Here is a 22,381-nt window from a genome sequence, read left to right on the forward strand (position 1 = left end):
GGGTACATATCGCTGCTGCGCACATGATTACAGGGTGATGCTACGCACATGACTTCAGGGTGCTGCTGCGCGCATGGGCTATAGGCAGGCGGGCTACAGTCAGCTAAGGGGCGCCAGGTGGACTGCATCCAGTCGGGCAGCCAGGCAGGTGACCAGGTGGTTGAGCATGGGCTAGTGCTAGCAAAAAGCGACCAGGCGACTGCATCTATGGGCTGCTGTCAGTCGGGTTTTAGGTAGAGGCTGCACGTGTGGAAGACCAAGTGGTTGCGCATATGGGCTGCTGCTAGCAACAGGAGCCAGGCGGATGCAGGCAGGTTGCATGTGTGGAAGCAGCCAGCAGAGACATCTCTAGGCGACTGTTGGATTGGACAGCACAACTCTATCTCTTTCTTGGAAGAAGGCGAGCTGAAGGAGGCACCGAGGGGCTAACAGCCAAGGGGTTTCTCTCTCTCTCTCTCTCTCTCTCTCTCTCTCTCTCTCTCTCTCTCTCTCTCTTGTGTGTGAGAAACAGAAATTAGGGTTAGGAGTTATGTGGGAAACATACACAGAGAAGCAAGGAGAGAGAGAGTGAGAGAGTTGTGGGGATAAGTCAACTCACCAAGTGAGTGTGTGACTCCCCTATCACACATGTATATTGCACTAGTACACATAGTGCACTTAGTACATTAAAAGTACTAAGTGTACTATGTACTATAACTTATGGGCTTGTACACACTATAAGGGTGGGCATAACGCCGTTACCCCAACAACCTCCCACTTAAAGGCAAAGTGCCCTTAAATGAAGGAAACGAAAAAATCAGCATGTACATGATAATATACAAGGCCATATCAAGGCTGAAAATGGCCTCATCCAATGCCCATCAAGTGTCTGCAATGAGCAAACCGCTCCGGAGGCAAACTCTTTGTCAATAGATCAGCCGGGTTGTCATCCGTATGAATCTTAACAAGCTGAATTTGCTTGTTCTCTATCACCTCTCTGATGAAGTGATACTTCACATCCACATGCTTCGTCTTTGCATGAAAGACAGGGTTCTTTGCCAACTGGATGGCACTCTGACTGTCACAATGCAACAATGGAATATCCCCTGTATAACCCAAATCAACCACTAACCGAGATAGCCATAATGCCTCCTTGCAAGCCTCTGTGGCTGCAATATACTCGGCCTCTGTAGTAGATAAGGCTGTGCACTTCTGCATCCTGGATATCCATGACACAGCACCTCCTGTGAATGTAAACACATAACCGGTAGTAGACTTCCGGTTATCTGGATGACCGGCATAATCCGAATCCGTGTAACCATGCACTAATGCATCCTGTTTGCCAAAGCAAATGCACAAATCCTGTGTGCCCTTCAGGTATCTCATGACACCTTTCACTGCTTCCCAATGCTTCTTGCCAGGGTTGGCCATGTATCTAGAAACCACTCCCACTGCAAATGCAATGTCTGGCCTAGTAGCAACCATGGCATACATGAGACTGCCACAAGCTGAAGCATACGGAATCTTGGCCATATCAGCCCTGTCTCTATCTGACTGTGGGCTGTCCATAGCACTGAGTTTCACATATGGAGGCAAAGGAGTACTAGTCTTCTTCCCCCCGTCCATATTGAACCTCTGCAAGACTTTGCCAATGTATTCCTTCTGAGACAAATACAACACATGCTGATTTCTGTCCCGAAGTATCCGCATACCCAAGATGTGATTTGCATCACCCAAATCCTTCATATCAAAGGTTTGATGCAGCCTCTGCTTCAAGGCATCCATCTCTTTACGAGATTTCCCGGCAATCAACATATCATCAACATACAAAATGAGAATCAATAGACTGCCATCCAAAGCTTTTTTGGTGTACAAGCAGTGATCTATGTCACTTCTCCTGAATTTCTGAGATTTCATGAATGTATCAAATTTATGATACCATTCTCTTGGTGCCTGTTTGAGCCCATAAAGACTCTTTTTCAGCTTGCATACAAGCTTCTCCTTTCCACTCACTGCATAACCCTCTGGCTGCTGCATATATATCTCCTCATGGAGATCACCGTGAAGAAAAGCAGTCTTCACATCCATCTGAATCAAGTCCAGATCATCATGTGCAACCAAAGCTAACACAGCTCTAAGTGTGGTCATTTTGACCACTGGAGAGAAGATCTCATCAAAGTCCACACCATATTCCTGCTTGAAGCCCTTAGCCACTAACCTGGCTTTGTATCTTGGCTTTGCATCAGGTGCAACTTTGAGCCTGTATACCCACTTGCATGGCAAAACCTTCTTGCCTGCAGGCAAAGACACCAACTTCCATGTTCCATTTTTATGCAGAGAATCCATCTCTGACTTCATGGCACGCTCCCATAGAGCCTTGTCTGCCCTCTGTAAAGCCTCCTTGTAACATGAGGGCTCCCCACAGTCAGTAAGCATCAAGTAGTCAACCCCTGGAACAAACCTGTCAGGGGCTCTGGAGGGTCTTGTGGACCTCCGTACCCAATGACCATCATTTGCAGGTTGCTGTCCAGCCTGCATATCACCCATTGGTGGCTCCTGTTCCATGCCATAAGGCTGAAAAATCATGCCCGGTATCTCCTCTAACTGTGGTATATCCATAGGGATATCTTCTGCCATATCTGGCTGTCCATTTGGACCATTTTCAGCACCATTTAAGGACTGGTTTTCCTGCTGTAATGGCTGATTTACAGCCCTTTGTTGTTGTCCATGATGTCCATCATCATCAAAGATGACTCTGCCAAGCTCTTGTTGCCTTGCAGGCTCCTTATACATGCATGTTTCATCAAAAATGACATCATTGCTGCGTATGATCTTTCTATTCATGGGATCCCAAAGTCTATACCCCATTTCACCTCTGTCACCATATCCTAGGAATATGCATTTGTGAGACTTAGGATCAAGTTTGGTGCGCATTTCCCTGCGTATGTGCACGTACGCAACGCAACCAAACACTCTTAAGTGCTTGTATGACGGAGGCTTCCCTGTCCATACTTCTTCTGGCACTTTCCCACCAAGCCTCGTGTTAGGTGACCTGTTTATAAGGTGAACAGCTGTCATAACAGCTTCAGCCCAAAAACCATGAGGTAATGCAGCATGTGACAACATAGAACGGACCTTCTCCTGAATGGTCCTGTTCATCCTCTCTGTTGTCCCGTTTTGTGGAGGATCATAAGGAGTAGAGAGCTCCCTCTTGATGCCTTTAGCATCACAAAAGTCCTGAAACTGTTTGGACATGTACTCTCCACCATTGTCGGAACGCAAAGCCTTCAGTGTTTTGCCAGTTTGATTCTCAACATGAGCAACAAACTTCTGAAACACTGAGAATGTATCACTCTTCAAACGAAGAGGATAAACCCACACCTTGCATGTGGCATCATCTATAAAAGACACAAAGTATTTTGCCCCTCCCAAAGAAAGCTGAGGCATCTCACATACATCTGTATGCACAAGCTCTAACTGAGCATCTTTCTGTCCAAGAGCTTTCTTGTGGGGACACTGGAGTTGCCTGCCATATATACAATGCTCACAAAACTGAAAACTTGAAAACTTTAGAGAAGGCAAGTAACCCAAACGAGACAATTGCTCCATTCCCTTGACACTCATGTGTCCCAACCGGCTATGCCACATAGAAATTTCCGGCAGCTCGGTTGCATTTACATTAGCATGGTGACAAACACCTGCATGCATGAAGTAAAGAGTGTCCACCTTAGAGCCTCTGGCAACAACCAGTGAGCCCTTACTAATCTTCCACTTTCCACGACCAAATGTGGTAACATAATCAGCATCATCAAGCTGTCCAGTAGAAAGCAGATTCTTTTTGATCTCAGGCACATGCCTGACATCATGGAGCATGTGCCTGACATCATGGAGCATAAGCTGTGAGCCATCTGAAAACACAAGCCTCACATCACCTCTGCCAAGAATCTTGCATGCATGGTTATCACCCAAATAAACCACTCCTTCATTGCCAGCAGTATACCTGACAAACAAGTCTCTGCAACCTGTGACATGAAAGGAGGCACCTGAATCAATGATCCATGAGTGCATACCATGACCACCTGTAAGAAGTGAATGGGCATCAAGTGAAGACGTAAAGAAGACCTCATCCTCACTGCCACCTGCATGTGACACATTGATTTCTTCAATCTTGACTCCACTTTTGCCCTTTGGCTTTACATCTTTGGCTTCATCTTTCTCTTTGTCTTTGCCTGTTCCCTTTTCCTTTTGATCATTTTTCCATTTGTAGCATTGCTTTTTAATGTGTCCCTTCTTGCCACAATAATGGCATTCCAAATCCTTTTTGGAGCGAGACTTGCTCCTTCCCCTTTCTTGGCTTTTCCCCCTTTGCTGGGATCTCCCACGTGCATTCATTGCATTGGACTTTCCAACAGAGTTGTTTTTCCTGTTCATCTCTTCTTGAAGAAGAGCACCCTCAACATCTGCATATGACAGCATAGCATGCGAATTGCTAGTGGCTGTCCTGAATGTGTCCCAACTCTCTGGCAAAGTGCATAACAAAAAAGTGGCTTTGAACTCATCGTCCATTGCCAACTTTTGATTAATGACTTGGCTGACAATACCATTAAACTCATTTAAATGGGCTGTCATAGACGCCCCTTCCTTCATCTGAAGACCTATGAGTTTCTTCAACCAATACACTTTGCTTGAGGCACTTTGTTGGACATACAAGTCCTGCAATCTCTGCCACATTCCCCAAGCTGTCTTCTCTTCACGAATGCTGAAAAGTAATGAGTCTGACACAGACAACATGATAGTAGATCTTGCCAGCTCATCCATATCTTCCCACTCTTCAGCAGTAAGAGAAGCGGGCATTACACCCCTTTCTTTGATAGGCTTGTGCTGCTTTTTCTGGAGCAACACATTGTAGCACTGGGTTTGCCAAATATCATAGTTATGCGAGCCTTCAAGCTTCTTGATGTGAAGCAATGAAGAGCTCTCACCTGTGGTTGCCATAGCAAAATGCAACCTGTCAATGCCTGACTCCCTGCAAAATGTGCAAACACCGCACCAAAAGCACACAAAGTGCTCACAGTTTTTCTCCCAAGCTTTATCTCCCACTGCGGAAGCACAAATGCAACTTTTCTCCCACTTTATGTGATGAAATCACCAAAATCTGGTTGCTGCAGATTTTGGACAGCACCTTAAATGTGCTCTGTTGCCCTTCCAAAGTACTGTACAGCAGTACCAAGTGCTCATTAATGATGTACCAAACCTGTACCGGCAAGTACAGCAGCTGAAATTGAACCTTTTGGTCACTCAAAACAGTGTACAGCCATGCCAAAACTTGCACAAAGCTGTGCCAAATCTGTACCAGCAGGTACAATAGCAATAAATGCTCTCCTGGCTGTCCAAATGAGTGAAAATCAGACTTTTACAGTCCTGTACACTGCATACAACAGTCCCGAACAGAAATTGGGCAAAAGCCCCTTGACTGCAAGCTGATTTCTGAGGATTCAAGGCATAAATGTCTTGCCTGCTGCTTTGCCAAGCTCAACAAGCATACGAACTTGAAAAGCCCCTTGATTTAAGATCAATTTCTGATCATACATGGTACATTGACGCACATGAAGGCATCCAGAGTGTTCACGATGTTTCCCCCTGGCCACATATACATCAAATACATGAAAGCCCCTTGATTTACAGGCACATTGAGTGCTTGTAAGGCATCAACACATTATCCACAGCATCAAATGCGATTGCCTGCATGCAAATCAACCAAATCGGCACAAAAGCCCCTTGATTTGCACTGCAATTTGCTGCAATTTTGCCCAAATGTGCGATTTTTCACATCATACAGCATGTATGAGTGCTTAATTGCACAATTACATCAAAAGCCCCAAATTTCGACATCCAATTTCCTGCAAATTGATCCTTATTGTGACCAATTTCCTGCAAATTGATCCTGATTGTGACCAATGTCACCCAATTTTGCTCAAAATTGAGCAATTCGACACCTGTATCTGCTCAATTGTTGATTGTACTTGCTCAATTGCAAATCCAAAAAAAAAAATTGAGAAAAATACCTTGTAATTTTTTGATTTTTTCTCTGATTTGCAGGCGGGTTTTTGTTGTTGCAGGAAAAGAGGGGTTGATGATTGCTGCTTCTGTTCTGTGCAGGTGAGGGGGGCGAAACTTGCTGATGTTGAATGCTTTGATGTTCACTTTAATGCTGCTGAGACCTGCCTGCTTCTCTGCGTGTGCTGAAAATACAGCTACTGTGTGCTGAAAATGACTCTGCAGGGCTGCTCGTGGCTGCTGGGCAGCCCGCCTGGCTGCTGGGCAGCCCGCCTGGCTGCTGGGCAGCCCTCGCTTGGCTGCTGGGCAGCTGGGGCAGCCCACGCTGCTGGCTGGGCAGCAGCTGAGCAGCCCACAATGGCTGGGCTGCCTATGCGCAGCTGCTGGGCAGCAGCTGAGCCAGCCCACGCCTACTGGCTGGGCAGAAAAAAAGGCGACCAGAAAGGATACAGGCAGCTCCAAGAGGGATTCAGCAGGCGACCAGCATGACAGGGCTGAATACGACCAGAACAGAAGGACAGAAATCAGCAGGAGCCATCAAGGAGAAGAGGGAGGGACCAAAGCTCTGATACCAGTTGTGTGTGAGAAACAGAAATTAGGGTTAGGAGTTATGTGGGAAACATACACAGAGAAGCAAGGAGAGAGAGAGTGAGAGAGTTGTGGGGATAAGTCAACTCACCAAGTGAGTGTGTGACTCCCCTATCACACATGTATATTGCACTAGTACACATAGTGCACTTAGTACATTAAAAGTACTAAGTGTACTATGTACTATAACTTATGGGCTTGTACACACTATAAGGGTGGGCATAACGCCTTTACCCCAACATCTCTCTCTCTCTCTCTCTCTCTCTCTCTCTCTCTCTCTCTCTCTCCTCGCAAGCAGGTTTTGTTTATGAGAATAGGATATGCAGAGGATCAAGCTACATATGCACAGGAAGATGTTCTTGGAAGAGATGTGTGTTGCTCTTCGTCTTGGACCTATGTGTATTCAGGGATTGCTTGACACGTCCTCTATCTTTCTCTCTCTAGGTTTTTGGCACCGTGATTGGATGGTGTATTTAGGACATTGGTCTTTCGAGAAGAAACAGGAGTTTGGTATTGAGGAAACAGGCCTATGGTTTATGGATACAGGTTTATGGTTTATCAGATACAGGTCTTTGGTTTCATACGGAAAATATGTTTTTGGATTCATGTGAACAGGTTCTAGTTTTCTCGAGGTTACATGCAAGCTGTGACTATAGGAAGGACATGTGGATTGGTACAGCCCTACTGCTGTTTGGGAAAGAGTTGTGTGATCCATGATAGAGATGGAGAAGACCTTTTCAAGCAGGGAGGTGTCGTAAAGGTGTGCCTTCTCTATGGAACGCTTTGCTGTGATAGCGAGAGTTTTTATTTTGAAGTCATGGGTGAAAAGCTATAAGGGATCCTATTGGTAGAGGATTTGACAAGTTGTACTTTGTACTCAAATTTTGTTCAAGAGAAGAAATACCGCAAGGGGCGCAACTGTGTTTTGGGGCCAATCGGTGTCCTTGTACTATTTGCAGGAGCACTCTAGCTCCTTTCCTTGTCCAGGTCCCCATGGGTGATGAAGTGTTTTGTGTGCGAGTGTTTGTTTCACCACCCGTCAGATTTCTGAAGGCCGGTTTCATGGTTCCATCGTCAGGATATCGTCGACTTTCTTAAGGAGGCGAGCCCATGGTTGTCACATCAAAAGCTTCTACATGAGGAAAATGGAAAGGAAGTACAGGAGACAGTACGGGATTGTGTGTCTTTGCCTATATGAGGTGAAGAGCAAAAGTTGAAGATGAAGCTCAAGAGAAAAGACACCAAGGACAGGAAGTAGTCAGCAAGGAAGAAGAAGCAGTTGAAGTGTTATGGTGCAAAAGATGGGTTGAAGGTTATGGCTTTCGACACTTTGTCACCAATGGTATCTTCACGGAGCCTTCATGGGTTCGGAAGGCAGCTTCTTTCTATGTTTAGCAGTGGTGATCTACTATGCTTCATTGGGACTTGTGCTTACCACTTGGGTGGAGTGCAAGTAGGTTTTGGGTGCCTGTGGATGTATCAGATGAGGCTCAGGCGGAAGTGGAGGAACTTGATGAGGTTCTTATTCCCAAGCAGATATTGGCACACCAGGAAGGAAAGGTACAAGGTAAAGTTTCATGTCGCTATCTTGTGAAGTTTAAAGAACTATTCACTGAGGGATGCGAAGGGGATGGAGGAGGGTGACTTAGCAGATTCACCTCAGGTATTGCAGCTTTATCTTGACACCTTTGAGTTGGAGCCGACTCTTGCGACGGCTCATTCAGGTTCAGCAGAGCATGGGTCTGGAGCATTGCTTGATGCTCAAGAGGGGGGTAGCACCTCCACTCCCTTGTTATAGACAGGCTCAGTTTTTCATCTAGGAGTCGCTTGGTGACATCTTTGTATTCACCTGAGGTACTGAGGCTGACAGTACATCTGCTTTTGGAACTTCTATGATATTGTGTACTAGTCACATGAGATGGTAAAGTTGGGTATGCTTCACAGTCGGCCGCACCTTGAACTATAACTGCAGCTATGGAAAACTGTGTCTACACTTATGGTTAACAGAGATGGTTTTTGCCTTCGGAACTAAGGTATGACTGAGGAAGATTGGGATGTTGATCTTTGTCATATGGTTCTGGTTGTTCTTGACCATAGGATCGGTCAATTGGATATTGAGATGATGCTATTTCTGGAGTTGGTCTCCTTTGGAATGGCATGGTTTGGTTGAGCTCAAAATTTGCAGCAACCTGAGCTAACACTTCGAGACTCTATGAAGGACATAAGTCTCGTGAGCAGTCCTAGAGTTGGTTTGGTTCATATATGGATTGAACTCTATCTATGCATGTATTTATACACTTTCTGAGGTATTATTGTATTTTGGTGCCATTGGATCCTGGTACCCTTGGGGATACATGGGTAATACTCTGGATGTGTTAGGATGAGTGCATGTATGTTGGTATGATACAGCAAGTACTTTATAAGTTCATGGATGCATCACTGAGTGTGGCTCCTGTGGGATGGCCATGTGCAGAGTGGGTAAAGCATTAAGAGGGACATATGTGGAAAGTACTTAGTAGATGTATAGTTTAGATGCATTGAGTGCTTTCATATGCTCATGTTGCACCATCAGTTGTGGGTCTTGCGGGATACCCATGGGTGTAAGGCTTGCGAGCAGCCTTGAGACTATTATATTGGAGTGGGTAGAGCATCTTGAGGAGCATATTGTTTGCAAATGCATATATGTGTCATGCATATGTTTGTCATATGTAGAATGATGCATGGTTTTGTTTTTGGCTAACACAGGTTACGTGTCTCCACTTGGTTTTAGACTTTGGACACAGTGTGAACGGCATCAAGTTGGATATGAAAAGGAAACCCACATATGGTGGCCAACCCAAGCGTGAAAGGGGACGAAAGGGACTTTAAAATTTATAAGGCTTAATAACCTTTGATGATTAAAATATTGTTTTTAGAGGCATGCGTTTTTAATCCTTGCTTTTGGTTTTTTGAGAAAAGCGATTTGAATCGCATGTTTATAAAAGGCGAAGGTTGGCGGAATCGTGGAGGAGGTCGCCGTGTGGGATAGTGCCGCTACGCGTGGAATAGGCGGCTACCAGATGGGCTACCAGGCGGCGTGTGCTGCTGCTGCTACGCATGGGCCACGACAGGTGCTGCTGAGCGTACGGCTACTAGGCGGGTGACTAGGGCTCTATTGCGCACATGGGCCACAGCTGAGGCTGTTGCGCATGGACTACAGGCTGCTGCCCATAGACTACAGAGTGCTGCTGCTGCGCATGGGCTGCAGGCTGTTGCACACAGGGAGGCCAGGCAAGTGCTGCGCATGGGCTTCAGGCAGGGCAGCTGCGCACATGGGTACAGGGCGCTGCTGCGCACATGATTACAGGGTGATACTATGCTCATGACTTCAGGGTGCTGCTGCGCGCATGCGCTACAGGCAGGCGGGATACCGTCAGCTAATGGGCGCCAGGTGGACTGCATCTAGTCGGGCAGCAAGGCAGGTGACCAAGTGGCTGAGCATAGGCTACTGCCAGCAAAAAGCGACCAGGCGACTGCATCTATGGGCTGCCGTCAGTCGGGTTTTAGGTAGAGGCTGCACGTGTGGAAGACCAAGTGGCTGCGCATATGGGCTGCAGCTAGCAACAGGAGCCAGGCGGATGCAGGCAGGTTGCATGTGTGGAAACAGCGAGCAGAGACATCTCCAGGTGACTGTTGGATTGGACAGCACGACTCTATCTCTCTCTTGGAAGAAGGCGAGCTGAAGGAGGCACCGAGGGGCTAACAGCCAAGGGGTTTCTCTCTCTCTCTCTCTCTCTCTCTCCTCGCAAGCAGGTTTTGTTTATGAGAATAGGATGAGGAGGATCAAGCTACATATGCACAGGATGATGTTCTTTGAAGAGATGTGTGTTGCTCTTCGTCTTGGACCTATGTGTATTCAGTGATTGCTTGACACGTCCTCTATCTTTCTCTCTCTAGGTTTTTGGCACCGTGATTGGATGGTGTATCTGTGGGTTTCTCATGGAAACAGGACATTGGTCTTTCGAGAAGAAACAAGAGTTTGGTATCGAGGAAACAGGCCTATGGTTTATGGATACAGGTTTATGGTTTATCAGATACACGTCTTTGATTTCAGATGGAAAACATGTCTTTGGATTCATGTGAACAGGTTCTAGTTTTCTCGAGGTTACATGCAAGCTGTGACTATAGGAAGGACATGTGGATTGGTACAGCCCTACTGCTGTTTGGGAAAGGGTTGTGGGATCCATGATAGAGATGGAGAAGACCTTTTCAAGCAGGGAGGTGTCGTACAGGTGTGCCTTCTCTATGGAACGCTTTGCTGTGATAACGAGAGTTTTTATTTGGAAGTCGTGGGTGAAAAGCTATAAGGGATCCTATTGGTAGAGGATTCGACAAGTTGTACTTTGTACTCAAATTTTGTTCAAGAGAAGAAATACCGCAAGGGCCGCCATTGCGTTTTGGGGCCAATCGGTGTCCTTGTACTATTTGCAGGAGCACTCTAGCTCCCCTGTTTGTTTTCCTTTTCGAGGTTCCAATGGGTGATGAAGTGTTTTGTGTGCGAGTGTTTGTTCCACTGCCCGTCAGATTTCTAAAGGCCGGTTTCACCATCCTAGAGTTTTGGTTTGAAATTGCAACCACTTATGTAGCAAATTATGGGCAGAAAATTTAAGTGATGCTGGTGTCCTCAGTGTGCTTCAAGTGCATGTGCAGATGTACCCAGCATTTGGTATACCCAAATCCGCTTCTGCAAGACTTCTTTGTTATCTTCAGGAGTTTGCCTGGCTCTTAGTGGGGATACTGGTTCACACAAGCATGTAGCCTCTTTGGTAGTGTGCCAAGCCTTCCTAAACCATCTAGCCTTCTAGTGGACATGGGGATACTAGCTCAACACGAGGTAGCCAGTTTTTTGAAGTAATTGCAATATAAGCATGGAGCACTGTTATTCAACACCTTTTTGTCAATTTTCGCATGTTAATATTTTGTTTGTCATAACATCCTGATTTTTTCCTTTCCGTGAATAAGATTTGCAGAGCATTCCAGTGGTCTGTTTTTGCATTAACTATTGCATTTTTATTCACCTCATGTGTCAAAATCTTATAGATAATTGCTTCTTAAACAATTTGATTCCAGGTAGAAGGTGAATTGGCAAGGAGAAATCATATGAACCAAAAAACTATTCGGATTTTGCTTTATAAGCTGCAAGGTCATCTTAATGGACAACCTCATCTCTATTCATTCATTGTTTTTTTTTTCCAATTTCTTTCAGGTTTTTATAGGTTAAACACACGTGTGCTGTCATGCATGCATGTATGTCTCCGCCTTATTGGATTTTGATTCTTGTGTGTTTGGGCCCTGCCTGAATAAGATTGTTGTACTCTTAAGTTTAACTCAATGGAAATAGTTATTATCCAATTGGGAGGTTCTTTTTATGATAGAGGATCTCAGTAGATCAGGTGCCACAGCATGGCTAGCAATAGTCCTTGTATTCTTGGAGCATTTCAAGAGGGAGTACTACCAGCCCATTGTCACCTTTTAAAAAATGCATATTGCATCCTATTGGGTAGTGGATCTAGTGGAGTTGGTCAAGAGATTTCAGGTCATGATGCTTCCTCGTCTAGTTTACGTAAACTGCTCTACATGACTGAGGTTTAGCCATACTAAAAAACTGATTGTTGGTATGCATGGACTACATGACGGATATTGTCTTTGTGACAAGTTTGAGTCTTTCCAGAACATGGAGCTATCAGATTGACCAATAAAAAATGAAGGTGTTAAGAGAACCTATGGAAAAAAAGAAATGATATCTTTAAATTTCATTGTATGTACAACTGGAATATGAGGCGGCCAGTGATGCTGGACCACCTTGTCGTTAAACAACCAGGCGTGTTGCATGCCATGCCGATAGCCACCCTTGGGTTCAGCAATCCGTAATGTGCTAGTTCAAAGCTTTAAGCTGTCATTAGCCAGCCAAGCTTACAACCAAATACCACCAATCCATCATGTCCCAAAGCAACCACTGAATTAATCACTGCCCTGATCCACTGATGACTCATCACACTTCTGTCGCCCAAAGCTATTAATAGCCTTACTATTTATGGGATAATCGTCAAACTCCGGATTGCCAATTGCTAACACATCCATGTTACACCTTGCATGACTCAATAATAATCACAAGGACATAACAATTGCACAAGGCCTTCCCTCTTGTCAACTATCAACCATGTGCTTATGCAGGTGAGGAGAGAAGACCTACTCCACAATCACTTCTCTCTTGGAAGATACCCTTTTTTTGGGGAAGAGGGTGGGAAGGTTTACTGAGGTCCCCTACCCTGTATGATAATCTTGTCACAAATAAAGCTAAAAGCACAAACATTAAAATATTGTCCTCCTCTGCTTTATTGCCCTGTTCTTTGATTCTGTAAAGATTATCAACAATATTGAAAAGGATACCACCTACAAAACCTTCGAAATTTACACGCGAATGTATAGATAAATAAATGTATCAAATCGCACCTATTTATAATACGTGCCAGTCCATGTATCCCACATGCAATACAATTTAGGAATGTCCATGTCCAAAAACAATTTACACTACATGTCAAACTCAATTATACTGGCATTTTACATTGACTAGACCCTCTGCCAAACAACTTTACTACATGAATCTCTCAGCTTACAAAGCATTTCTTTCATCTTGCTCCATTAGAGCTAGCCTCTCCAATTTGGGAATAGGCCTTTCCTATTCCATCTTAGGAATAAGCCTGCTTTGCATTTGCAAGATGGTTAGTAAAATGTGCCAGGTTATGTCATAGGCTGGTGCTCACAAGCAGTCAACCAGCCAACTTTTGTGCCCTGCCTGGATGCTTTCCGGCCAGCCCACAGCCTGTTCAACATGCCCACGCTGCCCAGGATCTGGTCCAACCTGCATCCATGTGTGAAAATGCTTTGTTTTTTGGGAAGCCCCTCCCAAATGAAGGCTGCTTGCTTTGTTTCCCGTATGCATATGCATGAAACCTGCCATATCTGCACAGTCTGAACACTGCTTGGAGCCACATTCTCCCTCACTAAGATTGCAACTGTATAGCTTGCAAAAGGACACTCAACAAAGAAGAGAAAAACCTAGAAAAGTAGCAAAGAGCAGATGGCCAATTCTATGGGTGTGGTTCTTTAAATTTCCATTCAATTTGACACTTTAAGCACTACTTTCTCAGGAGAACTGAAGCATGCAAAAAAGAAAAACTCGTTCAACAGATTTTTGGATCTAATGCTTTGCAATAAGAAGTCTAATATAATTGTCTTGGATTTCAAGCTAATACAGAAGGGAACCATGCTGGCAAGCCTGGTCAGAACATTGATGAGCATGAGCTGAAAACACTGGCGTGCAAGCATGAGCAAGTAGAATTTTGTCCCCATTTTGAGAATCAGGTATATATCAATCCCACATAAAGTACCAGATTCACATGTACTTTCCTCTGTTTGATTCTGTTTGACGCATTTTGGAGCTCGTGGCAGGAGCTAGAGCAGATCAAAAGCTACATACAAGAACAAACGAAGGCCATTGAGTCTGTAAGCAGTGCAGAAGAAGCCATGAAATTCCTCTATGCTTGTTTGGAAGACATCGAACTTGAGAAGATTAGCAGTACTCCCAAACAGCAAGATGTTTCTAGATGTGAAACCGAGACAAGTCTTAATATGGAAGGACCATTGAGGCTTCCAAGCTCGCTTGATCAGTTCACGTCACTGCAGCGGCAGGAACTCCTGATGTTAGTAACTGACCTTTTCTCTGTGCTTTCAAAAACTGAGTAATGGAGAAACTGGCATTGCACTAATATATCTATTTGTTCTTAGGCATCTTCTTAGAACTGCAGTCTCTCTTCGAGCTGTTGCTGCACAGAATACTGCACTCCAGAAACCATCCCAAGACTTAAGTTCATTAATGGTCAGTTGCGGCTTCTCATCCACAAACGGTAAGCGCTCAATGTTTCTGCTGCTACCTTGCACACCTGGGCTTCTTCCTTAATGTGCAAAGCATGGATTTGAGGTATGTGTCCCGTGGATGTACATCAAATAGGCAGGGGAGCAGTCTCAGTTGAAGATATCCTAAGCCTGCCAGTGGATGGCACACAGCTTGACGAACCACTCTATAGAGCTGGGAGCACCAGCAAGCCAGTTTCTATCGGTGTTCAAACAGAGGCTATGGTATGTTTGTTGAATGTGTTCTGTTTTGTTTTGGGTTTGAATGGCCACAGCGTTGAGAACCCTGCATGTGTCTCTATTGCAAGAATTTGGAGGAAAGGTTAGCATTGGAGATCAAGGAGCGGTTGCGGCCGTGCAGTTCATTGGCATGAAAACAATCAAATTTGCCATGGGAAGGCCTTTCCCTAGAGGAAAATGGGGAGCTTGAGCTAGCCAGTGTGTGAAGGTTTTATTGGCCTTCTATTTTTTAACATTCTCACTGCTTATGTGTCACAACTCATTTGCTTTCATTTGAGTAAAATTCCCACTGCTGATGTGTCAATATCCTATGGTGCATTCTTTAAAAACATAGCTTGCTGATTTGATGGCTCGGATTTATTTTCCCAAGATTGAAGACCATGATGGTTAACTAGGTGCTCGTGGGCCTAGCACAACAATGTGGCTTGATACAACATGGAGGTCTCTCTCTGTTATGGTACTTTGCAAACTGTAATTTTCCAGCCAAGACAAAATGTCCCAAGCTCAAAGCATCCCCAAAATTATTCCCAGGTATATGACATCCAAGATAAGCATCTAGACATCACTTTGATTACCCGAGATAGTGCCTACAACCAATAGGCATGTCATTCACTGACAAAATTGCATTCAGCCCCTGCTATTACAGCAGTGAATTCAATCCCAGAATTATGTCTGCTCCTACCAGAGGAGCAACCATAAAGTCTCGTACAAACTTAGTGCCCCGAATCACCAATTTAGCACCTTGAGCTTCAAACTTGATCCTGTGCTAAATCCCTCAACCTTCTTGTCTACTGAAGTTAGGACGAAACGGGCTCGCCAAGCGGCTTGTTCTGTGACCACATCCTCCGTGTTGCCGCTGTCAAACAACATGACTCCCCTCTGGCTCACATTTAATGGTCATTGGGGCTTTGGACACATTCTGGATAATCCGAAAAGTGTGCTTGTCCCAATCAATATTTGGTTGGGACTTGTGAAACCATTGAATTCCTAGAATTATGTTTGCCCCTACCAGAGGAGCAACCATAAAGTCTCGCACAAACTCAGTGCCCTGAATCACCAATTTAGCACCTTGAGCTTCAAACTTGATGGTCGTCGTCACTCTTGTGCTAAATCCCTCAACCTTCTTGTCTACCAAAGTCGGGAGCAATGACAGTGCCAAAGTCAGCTCCAAATCAGTACCAAATGGTAGGCATAACATCCCATGATTAGTAGGCATCCATTTGGGCATGTATGAGCATCAAACAGCCAATGCTATTCAAGCATATGCATGAACTGTTAATGCTGCCCTGTAAACTATTATGAACAGTCCAAGAAACTGAGTAAAACACTCCCAATGCCAATGCCAAGCTCGAATCAAATGCCAAGATCAAGAATGAGCTCTCAAGTATCCAATGATGGTCCTGGAGTTGCCAATGATGAAGGAGATGATCAAGATAGTGGGCTGATCTGCTTGCAGCCAAGATCTGTATACACTGTCCTCAGAAAACAGCCTCTGTGTTTTCAATTTTAGACATACCTGCACTCCAAATCAGCTCACAAGCTCTTCTACAAAGTCGTAGAGCTCAAAGCGAGCTTCGTTTTCATAAAAAAAAGTTTTTGAATCCGAGTTTTCTAGCTCAAGTTATGAGCAAAGTAGTGACCTGTGGTCAATCTGTCCAGAACTGAGACAGACTCATGGCTGCTGACGTGATGTCTTCTGGCTGGTTGGGAGTGCTGGAAGGCTACAATGACTCAATGCTAATGTGGGGGGGTCCCAAATGACCCTCCCAAGCTCCCTCTTGAAGCTCAGAGGCAATGGTAATGCTTATGCTTCACAAGGAGCAAAGAGACATGGTTGTCCTGTTTCCAGTTTGAAGTGCTCTTCCAAAGGAGCTCAAGACACACTCAATAATGCCCCAGCTCTGCCCTAATGAGGTTCAGAGGTGCCCTGATAGATGCCAAAGCAAATGAGATCAAGACAAACCTCAATGAAGAGCTGCCATGGCTGCCATAGCTACGAGCTTTCAAGCCGACTGTTGCTCCCCTGCTGCGCAAGGTCCTGCTCCCAAATCCTGAGCTCTGATACCAGTTTGAAGTGCACGGATCGAAGAGAGAACGGAGCTTCAATGGTGGATGCTATGCAGGTGAGAGAGAGAGAGAGAGAGACAATGACATAGTGTGTGGGTACATCAGTGTACCTCTTTTTGGTTTTCTGGATAGGTATATAGTACATAGAGAACAATGCCGGGCGGGCAGGCCCAGTGGTCAGGTACATTGCCCTTTATTTCCAACAATACGCTTTATGCATCTTTGAGGAATCTATGTAAGCATAAATCCTTCGTGTTAACACTACTTACGAAATCATGGGTGGTACAAATGACAACATTGGCAAAAAGAAATATGAAGGATGAAAGAAAAGATAACCATTAGAATCTCAAGGATGGTACAAATGGCAATAGTGCAATATGAATATTACGGATGATACAAAATATAATGGCATTATGTGATTTGTTTCCTATATAAAGGAAAGAATAGACTGATCTTCAACCATTAGATAGATGCGTGGCTAAAATGACATTACTTAAAATCATATTCCTTCTCTCTTTAAAAATTTCGTACACACATTTTCATGCATGTTTTTTGTAGTGATACAACGTATGGAATAAATAGGTCTTACATTATTTATTAAACTAGGTCTCTACAAAGAGTTAATGAGGTATATATCTCTCCCTCACAACTTTTTATCGCATGGTCTGTACAATGAAATATCCTTTTTAGAATAAAGATCTCTCTCTCTCTGTCTCTCTGTCTCTCTCTCTCTCTCACACACACACACACACATTATCGTTTCTTATGCTTGTGATAATGAGTGTCCCCCCCATTAGCTTTTATGCTCCTTGTTGCGTCATTGAATATCCCCCCTGCTATCGCACTGTCTCTCACTCTATCTCTAATCTAAAACCCCTAAACCTCATGTCTAGCTCTAGTGCATTGTACAATCTTGGCTAAGATGAAGGTGCAGATGAAAGATAACGAAGAAGGTGATCACGAAATCTTTGATTGAATGAAGAAAACTCTAGAAGCAAAGTCATAGTGGTGGGAGAAAATGAATGGAGAAGGGGCGTTCGAAGAAGGAGACATTTACCAATGGAATTTAAAGTTGAGTACAACAGCAGGCACTTTGCATGCATATGGCTACATCATCGATGAAACTTAAAGTTGAGTACAATAGTCGTGCATATGGATACATCACTCGACAATGAAGAAACTATCCTTCGCCAAGAGCGTAGAAAAAATGTAGAAGAAAAAGAATAGGAGGAACGTGTTTAGATGTTCTACTATATTGTGTAAATTGAAATAAACAAGATATCTTACTTCCTTGATTTTAGTATGTCGTAATGGAGAAGATCAAAAAGTGAGCAATAATTAATAGTTTTTTTAACATCATTATGTGTGTAAGAGATAGAGAAGGAGTGATAGAGAGAGGAAAAGGAATATGGGAGAGAGAGAGAGAGAGAGGGAGAGGGGAGAGAGAGATAGTAGGGAGAGGGAGAGGGTGAGAAAGAGGAAAGGGAGAGAGGAAGATATAGGGAGAAGACATGAAAAGAGAGAGAGAGAGAGAGAGAGAGGTTGGAGGAGATGGCTTTTATTGCAAGATATGTGTGTATCTCAAGAGCCATGGGTGGTAATGGCTAAGGCCCTCATAGAGAAGAGGAGGTCACACTTGTGCATGGTAATACCAGGATTGATGGTACATGGTGGGATGTAGTGAATGGTTTCCAATGGTTCGAGTGGTGGCTTCACTTCTCCTTTCTCATTTGATGATCTCATGGAAGGAGGTGTTGACACACACTAAATGAAAGCCTTCAAATTAGTGGTTACAGTTGAATTCTATGACAGGTGAGGTGTTGGCTACTTCACAACTTTTGGAGTGGCCTGACAAACTTGTTGAGCAGCCAAAATTCAATAGAATGGATCGATTTGGACTACTGAGAATTATGGATGCTTTGTTGCCATGTAGAGGCTCCTTATTGTCTTTTTAGAAAATCCGTCAATATTTTTGGGTTCCACACAGATATATGTGCAGTTATGGAAGAAGGTGAGGGAAGGACTTACACCGTTTGGTGATATTCCTCAGTTGGCGGATCAACAACCTGGGTTAGATTGGGCATTTCGAAAGCCTCAAAATGTTGTCCAGCATACAACAAATCAAGTGTACCATATGATGGTGGAAGATAAAGCGCTAGATCACTGAGAAGGCTAATAGGGTATAGAACATCAAGAAAAGTAGGGCCTGATGGAAGGAAGTAATCTTACAGGGTGGGTGGTCTAAGATTCCATATCAAAGGAAGGTGTTCTTATGGCTCATGCTAGTTGGAGGCGGATTGCTTCTGGTAATTGTGTGTTTTATACTACATGCTTGGAAACATGCCATATCTTTTCATTTCACGTCTGGTGGCAAAGAAGGTGTGGGATTTCCTTTCTCGCATATGGATTCCGTTGACAGATAGGTCCGTAAAGGTTAAAGATTAGATTTTGGCAAGATTCCGAATGGGTTGGATAACCTAGAACATTCAATTTTCTTTCATTTTTTCAGGTGGACAAGTTTGTGGCATATCTGGTTAACTAGGAATGCTTTCATACTTGATGCAAAAGTTGGTATTACAGCTCACATAGGTCATATAAAAGGGCTACTATTGTGGCAAGTCTTTTCCTTACAATCAACTCATTTGGTGGAGAATGACACGACTATACATTGGATGAGGGTACTCTGAGCTACACCTGTGGCTCGGAGTAATTAGTGAGGGAAAGCTAGTACATCACCTAGCAACCATGTGGCCATTTGTAAAGTAATTTTTGGTAATATATCTTCTATTACGAAAAAAAACAGAGGTTGGAGTAGAGAGAGAGAGAGAGAGAGAGAGAGAGAGAGAGAGAGAGAAAGAGAGAGAGAGAGAGAGAGAGAGAGAGAGTGGAAAGAGGGAGAGGAGAGAGAGGGAGAGGGAGAGGGAGGGAGGGAGGGAGGGAAAGAGAGAGAGAGAGGAGAGTGGAGCGAGGGTTAGGCAAGGTTGGGAGGAGAGAGGATGAGGGAGGAAGAGAGAGAGGACACGGATAATAGAGAGAGAGTGGATGTCAAAAAAAAACTCGCTCATGCCCATCCCCGATTATCATATTCTTAATGACCCAATCATTGATTAGACATGTGTAATTAGTATTCCTTAATAAGTACACTTGAGAGATGCTAAACTACTAAAGAATTTGTGCTAATCAATCAACTAAGCATCACACTTAATAAGATCAAAAGATTAACAACATGCAAGAGACAAGATATCCACAAAGGACCACTTAGTATTACTCATTAAGAGAGATTAGAAAAGCTAGAGCTCTCACACATATGCAAGAGACAAGACACCAAGAGAGATTACAAAGCTAGAGCTCTCACACATGCATCACATAGTGTGAGTCTCCCAAATATATAGGCCCATCAAAGAAAGGTGCCTAGATATATGCAAGAGGCAAGACACCAAGTCATATTAGCTCTCACACATATGCATCACATAGTGTGAGTCTCCCAAATATATAGGCCCATCAAAGAAAGGTTCCTAGATCCACTTGCCTTGGCCACTTGGCCATGTTCTCTCCACCAATTAGAGGTGCCATGAATGCTTGGGTTGACCTATCCGACCATTGTAGTACATAGTAACCACAATTATGTGAATCTTATCTTATCCTATAATTTGTTATAATCTACCACAAAGGATTTATATGTGACCAGACAATGCATGTTTGCTCATTAAATGCCCAAAGAGATTAAATATTTAGAATAAAATTCCCCTTATGCTCAAGCAAGAAAGCATATGTTAAACCTATATGAATCCTATAATATGCAAAGAGCATAAGATAAGCCTTATATAAATGCTCCCTATGTGTGACCACATACACATGAAAACACACCTCTGAGGAAGGCATTTGACCTATGTGAATATGCATAAAAGAATAAGAAACATCCTAGACACACACCACAATGAAGCCTCATGTGAATTTTCTTTATGGGCACACCTTTAATAAGACATCGTAGCTATATGTAATTAAGAAGTTGCTCCATATGAGAACATGGTCATATTCCCATACGAAAAAATGTTTAGTAGGCCCAAGCTCATATAAACTAACCCTTAGTTATGAACATGAACCATTATAAATACCCTTTATGCCTCTTCAAGGAATCTATGTAAGCATAAATCCTTCGTGTCATTACTACTTACCAAATTTTAAACCTTAGTAATATTAAGGTTCCAAATATCAAATGATGGTGATAATATCTTAAAAGTAAAGATAGCATAAGCTACAAGGAAGTAGATATATACATGTGCATGGTTTCTTATTATGATATAATGTGCAAGAGAAGCAACGCACGCATATGTGTGCTTTATTAACACTTTACAAGGATTATATGAGTGTTCTTATGATTTAATGCCTTCATCAAGTTATGATATAATGTGCAAGAGAAGCAACGCACGCAATGTGCGCTTTATTAACACTTTACAAGGATTATATGAGTGTTCTTATGATTTAATGCCTTCATCAAGTTAATGTAGTTGCCTTCTTGAGACGGTTAACCTCTTTCACAGCAAAATCTTGTATTCTAATCAATTTTAGATTAGGTTATTTTTTAAGTGTTAGCAAAAGAATGTTGAATTTTGCGTGATTTAGCTTATAGGATAAAGCCCCCAAATGGCTAAAATATTCATGGATTTTTTAAATAACACTTCGAATCACTTACACTTTTAATACAAAAACTTTTCTTTTCATATGAAACCTTTGTTTTGTACAAAAGTTTCTTTTTATATAAAAGACTTTTTTATTAAAAAATAGGGTTAAAAACTAAAGTTTAAAAGTCATAATGTTTTCAAAACACATCCAAATATAGTCATGTTTGTACTCATTTTGATCTAAATATATGGTAGTGATTCTATCTAACATGCCACATTTATAAAAATATACACTTAAAATATTTTCTTAATAATAAACAAATGTATGCCAAAATAGTAATCTTCTTCAATATATCTTAAACTTCTTCAATATACTTAGCTTGAAGTGGTGTAATTTCATCATTTAGTAAGCATATTACTAACTTTCTTTAAAAAACCAAAAAATGTACATGACATGGTCTGTCTTCAATCCAGTAGCACATAGCTCTAGTATGAAATGGCAAGAGAGTAGATACTATGCTCTACACAAGAGAACATCCCTTGAGAGTGTCCCATGCTCCTATTATATAGGAGAGCTCTCAAGTGACTCTTGACTCTCCCATCTCCATGTGTGACCCTTAGTTGCTTGAATCTAACCTCAACCCAAGGCTAGGTCTAACCCTTGCCCCACTAGAGCATGTTCCCATGCTCCCATGCTCACATGCTCACATGACTAGGGTGGGTTAGCCTCCTAGTATATACACATAATACAATGTGCACATAACATACTTTCTCTCTCTGAAAACATTCACTCTTGCAAGGAAAAGAAGGAAACCTATGCTGAATGTTATCACAATTGACTCCCAAGTTGAATCCTCAATTTTCCTATCGAGTCA

At 43.2% G+C, this 22,381-nt stretch overlaps 1 protein-coding gene across 1 annotated transcript in view; it reads left to right on the forward strand.

The window, feature by feature from the left end:
- The window catches only part of LOC147636702 (uncharacterized), a 41,758-nt gene extending 26,651 nt beyond the window's left edge, over nucleotides 1-15,107 (forward strand). Inside the window, exons 6-11 of the mRNA XM_086800184.1 lie at nucleotides 11,734-11,806; nucleotides 13,913-14,028; nucleotides 14,116-14,366; nucleotides 14,452-14,570; nucleotides 14,675-14,802; nucleotides 14,886-15,107. Coding sequence (XP_086656310.1) covers nucleotides 11,734-11,806; nucleotides 13,913-14,028; nucleotides 14,116-14,366; nucleotides 14,452-14,570; nucleotides 14,675-14,802; nucleotides 14,886-14,951 — 753 coding nt within the window. The 3' untranslated portion in view covers nucleotides 14,952-15,107. The remainder of the gene's footprint in view (nucleotides 1-11,733; nucleotides 11,807-13,912; nucleotides 14,029-14,115; nucleotides 14,367-14,451; nucleotides 14,571-14,674; nucleotides 14,803-14,885) is intronic.
- The last annotated feature ends 7,274 nt before the right edge of the window (nucleotides 15,108-22,381 follow it).

Source organism: Cibotium barometz, chromosome 7 (assembly GCF_041138505.1).
Source record: "Cibotium barometz isolate CiBa-2024 chromosome 7, ASM4113850v1, whole genome shotgun sequence".
NCBI classification, from domain to species: domain Eukaryota; kingdom Viridiplantae; phylum Streptophyta; class Polypodiopsida; order Cyatheales; family Cibotiaceae; genus Cibotium; species Cibotium barometz.